This window comes from Gracilinanus agilis, chromosome 5 (assembly GCF_016433145.1).
Source record: "Gracilinanus agilis isolate LMUSP501 chromosome 5, AgileGrace, whole genome shotgun sequence".
NCBI lineage: Eukaryota > Metazoa > Chordata > Mammalia > Didelphimorphia > Didelphidae > Gracilinanus > Gracilinanus agilis.
In genome coordinates, this window is record NC_058134.1 from 39361972 (window position 1) to 39368984 (window position 7013).

Consider the following 7013-nt stretch of genomic DNA (forward strand, 5'->3'; position numbering starts at 1 on the left):
GACCAAATTCTTTGAGTAGCATGGCTTTTATCCAAGAAGCTCTGCAACATTCTAAGGCTTGAAGCAGTCACTGTAATATGATTGTTAACAGAAGCATCTCAACCTCTCTACAGCAGGGTTTCTTAACCTGGACCCATGGATATATTTCATGGATATTGGTCCATGAACTTGGGATGGGGAAAAAAATAACAGCATTCCCCCCCCCCCAATCTCCAGCTTAAATTTAGCATTTCTTTCAATTATGAACATAGGTAAGAAATCATTATTCTGAGACAGGCTCCACAGGTTTCATCAGACTTCTAATGGGTTCTAAATCATACAAAAGAAGTTAAGAACCCTTGATCTATAGGGAATCCAACCTGGTCTCAGTGCTGGTTCTCCTTCATAACAGTAGCTAACATTTTTGACAGACAACATATGACTTCGTGATATTAATAATTCAAGTTAAACAAACTTGTTTCTCTTGCCTAGTATCTTTCAAGGAATTTTGCAGTATATGTAAAATATATATTATGTAAATGTATGTGTACATAATAAACAGTTCATGTAGTAAAGTACCTCTCTCTACATATATAAATAGCAAAATTCCTACCAAATAAAATGTTTTCATATGTGTGTGTGTGTGTGAGTGATACTCATATTGTCTAGTTGGAGGAGGAACTTTAAGGTCCAATTAAGGAACAATAAGCAAAGTAGGGTCTTGTATTCTCTGTATTTTTTTTTTTTGTCAATTGTAAAATGGTTAAGATGTGGATTACTGTGGAAAGTTATTTGTAAAAATATTGTTGGTTCCCTTGTAAAATCCTCATCAATGAAGTATATGCATAGATTAGTTTCATAAAGACTTTATAAAGATGGAAATTTAGGTCTATGGGTTAAGAGTCATTCATTTTCTCTTGGTCATTCTCTTTCTTTTTTCTTTTCTTTTTTTTTTTAGACCCTTAACTTTGGTGTATTGTCTCATAGGTGGAAGAGAGGTAAGGGTGGGCAATGGGGGTCAAGTGACTTGCCCAGGGTCACACAGCTGGGAAGTGGCTGAGGCCGGGTTTGAACCTAGGACCTCCTGTCTCTAGGCCTGACTCTCACTCCACTGAGCTACCCAGCTGCCCCCTTGGTCATTCTCTTTCTTTTCAGTAGCAATAAAGTCTGAGATCTTTTTCACACCTTTGGCAGTTTCTTTGGGAAGCCTAAGAATGAATTCCTCAGGCCTCTCTCCATTACTGTCTCCAGCCAGAATCTCCTCTAGACAGGCTTGGTTTGGTCCAAGTGCTTTCCCTATTTTTATTCTCTCATTGCCTTCCTTGAATCTTTTATTATGGCACAGCTTCCAACTCACAGGGGAGCATAAGCTCTGGTAGTTTCTACTTTATTGTCACAGGCTTGGTTTATGGTCCTGGCAAAAGACTGGGACTTATTTCTTGTAGAGTGTGGCGAAGTACCACAGACTGGCCATGTAGTGATGAATTCTTTGCTCAGAACAACCTGTGAAACTAAGAAAACTTATGTGTAACTGCCAACAAAATTTTTTCCTATGGTTTGTTTGAAAATAAGTTCTTTGTTCCTGCTCTGAGTAGAATTTACAAAGGAGAACTATTTCTTGAAGATTTAATCTGAAAATGAACATAATTTTAAAAAGGCTAAATGCCATATTTAAGATACTTAAAATTTTATCTCTTGGGGAAGCTATGTGGTTCAGTGGATTGAGTGAGAGCCAGGCTTAGAGATAGGGGGTGTTGGGTTTGGCCTTAGACTCTTTCTAGCTGTGTGACCCTGGGCAAGTCACTTAATGCCATGTCTAGCCCTTACTGCTCTTCTGTCTTGGAACCAATACTTAGTATCAATTCTAAGACAGAAGGTAAGTGTTTAAAAAAAATAATACCTCTTAATTTTGCTACTCTGTTTTTTCAACATTTTTCAACTGGCATTTATATGAAAATAGTAATTAGAAAAAAGGAAAATTAATTTGTATGTTATACCAAGTAAATTACTTATGGTCAGGCTGATTTGCTCTATAAGCATAAATTTTTCAGACCACAAGTAGGTGTTTTCTAAAAAGTAGCATGGAGTAGAAGAAAGAAGAAAGAAAACTTTTTTCTGTATTTCAGCAACTCCTCAGTAGCTGAGGGGCTATTGGCAGCAAGTCACCATTCTCCTGAGCTTCAGTGTCTTCATTTATAAAATGGGGATCATGTCCATATTGCCTGCCTCCTCTTAAAAATATTTATAGAATAGTGCTATAGAAATGTGACCTTTATTATTAGACATTGAGCTTAAAAATGTTTCTTTCAATAGCAGATCTGTAATTTTATGATAATTAAAAAGTCCTTCACTTACCTGCTGAATAAAGAGCTTGAACTCTTTCCAAATATTCATTTATTTTATCTTGAATATTTTCTAGGCTTGATCCTGCCATCCCAGCATAAATTAAGGCCTGTGCAGCTTCCTAAAAACAAAACAAGACATTTAAAAAGAATAATAAAATAATAAAAAAACTCCGCAGCTTACGATTTGAATCATCATTGTGATGTAATTACCATTCTTGAGAAGATATCAAAATTAGGTTATTTGAATAAACTTTTCAAATTAGTCCTTCTTTTACATTAGGAAATAAAGAATAATCTGGTTAACTAATACTTTTTGTTCACTTTCTAATGACTTCAATTTTTCTGTATCATTAAAGTATAAACATTAACAGTGTGGGATCATATGAGTAAAGTTTCCTTAAATAACTGAAATGTGTATGTTTAATCATCTGCCTTAATCAATACTCTGATCCACTATCATACATTTTTCAAAATGAGGAAATTAAGCATAGTTATTACAAACCACAAAATCAAAATATCATCAAAGATGTCAAGAAACTATATCCTTTGTCAGTGGATAAATTTTAATTTCCTAGAAAATAAAGGATAGTTCATTTTAAACAGGCCCTTTCTTTTATTAAATAAGTTTACTTTAAAGAGAATACCTTATGTAATTTATTTCTGTTGTGAGAATTAAATAAATGAAGTGGCTAATTATACTGTGACTACTGGGGGCCCTATGTGCTACATACTCACTGAAAGCTGATGTTGCCACTGCTTAGCATGGTAAGGGAAGAAGGGAGCTGACAGATTCCTGTGATATGTCCTAGAAGGGCCCACTCACTACAGTAGCAGTCACTGCAAGTGAGAACTATAACCAAAGCTTACTGCAAAAAGGATGCAGACTGGAACTTTGTCAAAGATCCATTCTGTGTTGAGCATGACAATGAGTCTAATATTCTCAACATTGTGAAAATGTTACATTATAAGACCAAAGGCTTTGACTTTGTATCACTGAACATGCAGAATTAGTAGGGAGAATCAATTATGTGAATAAGTAGGTTAAATACAGTCCAAGAAAGAGTTGTGGGCAGAAAATGACCTCCCTTTGGAAATATTACTTTGAGATACATTTTAAAGTTTGGTTTGCTTTAAAATTAAGGTAGATCTATACTTTAATAACAATGTAACAGGAACCTAAACAATTAAAGATCCTCTGTCAAAAGGCTATGTCATTCATGACTGAATGTCTTCTGAATGTCAGCAATAAATTTAGAGGTTGGTAGGGAGCCCTAATTATGGCAAATAATCCTGTTTCTTTTAGACCACAAGCTCCTATTTCACTTGGGCTCTTCAAATAGGAGCGCGGTATACAAGCTTAGACATTTAAGTTCTATGGTAAGAAAGACTTCCTAACAATTAAAATGCTTCAAAACTAAAATGAGCAGTTTAGGGGATGATAGAACCATAGATCCAGAGCTGAAAGGGAACTTGGAGGTCACCTACTCCAATCTCATTTTTACAAATTAAGAAACAGAGGCTCCAGAGAGATGAGTGACTTGTCCACAGTTCCATTGATAGATAGGAAGGGGGAGAGGCAGGATTCAAAAAGATTGTTTCCAGGGGATACACTCTTTCTACTGTACCCTCATGGGAGATCTCCATGCAAAGGCTAAAGGATCACTCCGAGAATCTATCAGTGAGGCCCCACATAACTGTGAGATTAGGTAATGAGTGTCTAAATATGTATAGATATATATTTTTTGACTTTTATTAAATTGATTATTTTCTCCAAGGATATCAAATTACTTTATGATAAGTTGCAATTCAAAGCATTTCCATTATGGTGGTTTTAGGAAGCACTGTTTTCCACTAACATTATTTTAATATCATGTCAGAATTCCTTATAAAAGCAATACATGCATACATGAAGTATATTTAAGAGATATAATAGAGATAAGCTAAATTATCCTGGCGTACTAGAAAGAGCACTGCTGTCAGCATATCCAAGTTCAAATCCTGATGCTTATAGAGCTGTGTGATGATGACCAAGTCACTTAACTGCCCTAAATCTCAGATTCCTCAATCTGTAACAAGAGTATACTTCTACTGAATTTACAGGGACTATTGTGAGAACAGGTTAACAATTACTACACTGTCAAATTCTTCTCTGAAATGTTGTTCTTCTTCACTTCTACTATTTAATCCAACAGACACATTAAACTTGAGAGTTAGGAAGACCAGAGTTCAAATCTTCCCTGTATAACACTGGGCACACAGTTCATTTGAGTATCAATTTCCTTATCTGCAAAATGGGAATAGTAGTAGCACCAACTTCATAGGATTGTTGTAAGGATTAAAATGTTTTCTTTTTTTGGTAAGCCTTAAGAGTCTTTTCTAAAAACCCCTTATTTTCTGTCAGTATCAATTCTAAGACAGAATAGTGGCAAGCGGAGTTAAGTGACTTGTCCAAGACCACGGAGTTAGGGGGTGTCCGAGGCTATATTTGAACCCAGGACCTCCCATCTCTAAGGTCTGGCTCTCAATCCACTGAGCCACCCAGCTACTCCCAGATGGATAGGATTCTTTAGTCTGAAAAGGTGAAGGCTGAAGGGAAGCATGTTTGATGAACGTGCTTGCTCATCAGATTCTAAACTCCAGGAAAAGACTTCACCGTGTTTTGAGTCTTGCGATTAGTCGGACCCAAAGAGGAGGCAGACGCCCACTTTACGAAGCATTTCCCCCAACAAGTGGGAGAAGCTAAAACTGCTCATTCGAAAGGGGCTTGGACCAGCTTACAGATCAGAGGCATATAACCCGCTACTTTTAAACGTCTGGGATCTGAACCACTTCGAAGGTAATGCCAGTTAAGACAACCCGAACCCTAAATTTCAATCGCCCCCAAAGTGTCGTTGAGCTCCTGGGTAGAGCTCAGACTCCTAAGTCTAACGCGGTTCAGCGGAAAGAAGTTTCGGGGTTGCCCTCCTAGGTGAGGTTGCCTGCCCCCCTGCTAGCGTAGGATGCAGCAGGGGGCTCGAGGGCGAGCGATCAGCATTAGGTGCCCCTTACTGCGGGGCTCCGGGATCGGCCAAAAGCGGGCTGGAGAGAACGCTGAGTGGGGAGGGATCTCAGCTGGCTCCCAGGTGGGTGACACGAGGGAGTGAGGCCAGGAATCGGAACGACCCCCTTCCGGGCATCCCCAGGCCCTCAGTCCCGCGGCCGGCCGCACCTTGTAGTAGAACACCGCCTCCTGGTATCGGCCTCCGTGGTCCTTCTGCACCGCCAGCTGCGCGAAGTGCACCGCGTCCCGCTCCAACGCTGCGGCGTCCATGGCTCCCAGCCGGGCGGGACTTCCGGCTAGTCCCCCACCGCTCCTGGAGACACCACCGGACCCCCCGCTGAGCGAGTGTAGTTCCCGAGAGGAGCCGAGTTTACTTTCGGTTCCTGCCCGAGAGCGGGCTCGCCTCCTCCGGCGCGGCTCCTCCTCCCGAGCGTCGCTTCCAGATCATCTCCCGACGATGACAAGGCAGCGGTGGAGCCACCCTCAGCCCCGCCCAGGCTGAGCGCTGCCTCCCAACTTCCTCGAGACGACGCCCTCCGCGCCTCGCGTTCACCTGTCACGCTGCCCGCGTAAGCGCACGCGTAGGCGAAGCGTCAGCTGAGGGGTGGGGGTGGGCGCGGGTCCCGCCCTTTGGAATAAGCACCTGTCGTACTGCGCAGGCGCAAATATGAGGCTGCGAGGGAAAACGGCCCCGCCCTCGGAACAGCCACCTGTCGTGCCGCGCAGGCGCAAACGCCGGGAGGTGCCAGTGGCTTTCCAGTCCTGTCCTGCAGGTGCGAACTTGGGAGGCATGTCTCCAGGTCAAGAGTAAAAGTAGCCACGTGGCCCAAGCTGTGGGCCCCACCAGGAGCATTCGTGGTCCCGGCTTCTGGAGGGAGCAGAGAAACCCAGCTACTGGCTCGGCACCTGGTACACCGCAGGCGCTTAATGAATGCTTGCTGATTGCATCACTGTGATTTCTCTCCCCTTCCCTAGAGAGACTGGGGCTATGGAGATTTGAAGCCAGCCAGCGCTTTATCCCTTAGGCTTTTCCCTTTTACAAACTTTTCAACAGTTAACAGTGGAGGGGCAGCTAGTTAGGAGAGTGCATAGAAAGCCAGGGCTTGGAGACCGGAGGTCCTGGGTTCAAATTTAGCCTCAAACACTTCCTAGCTATGTTACCAGGCAAGTCACTTAACCCCTATTGCGCCATCTTTACTGCTCTTCTGCCTCGGAACCAATACACAGTATTGATTCTAAGATAAGAAGATACGGGTTAAAAAAAGGGAATAGTAAAACACAAAAGAAGAAAGAGATGAAGATGAATACCTTGGAGACCCTTCATATCTGGAAGAAACATGTTGAAGGAACTGTTCTCTTTCAACTACAAATCACTTGAATTGTAGAGAAAATGTAAAAGTAAAATCAAAGCAACTGATGTGACTACAACGGAAGTGATTTCTAACCTTTCCCCCAAAGGAGCAAAAAACCCTTCCTTTTGAGATATTAATATTACATTATTTACACAGGCTTTAAGGATTACAAAATCGATAAACAATCTCTCATTTTATCCTCAGGACAACCCTGGAGCCATAACGACCCTCCATTTTACAGTGGGGGAAACTGAGGCAGGCAGTTTGAGTGATTTGCCCAGGGTGATGCAGCTTGTA

General features: G+C 41.5%; 1 protein-coding gene across 2 annotated transcripts in view; it reads right to left on the reverse strand.

The window, feature by feature from the left end:
- CAPN7 (calpain 7) overlaps window positions 1–5696 on the reverse strand; it is a 41760-nt gene extending 36064 nt beyond the window's left edge. For both annotated transcript variants that reach the window (XM_044677421.1, XM_044677420.1), the window contains exons 1-2: window positions 5533–5696; window positions 2335–2443 (exon numbers count right to left, since the gene is read on the reverse strand). In XM_044677421.1, the coding sequence (XP_044533356.1) occupies window positions 2335–2443; window positions 5533–5634 (211 nt within the window). In that variant the 5' untranslated portion in view covers window positions 5635–5696. The remainder of the gene's footprint in view (window positions 1–2334; window positions 2444–5532) is intronic.
- Window positions 5697–7013: the final 1317 nt, after the last annotated feature.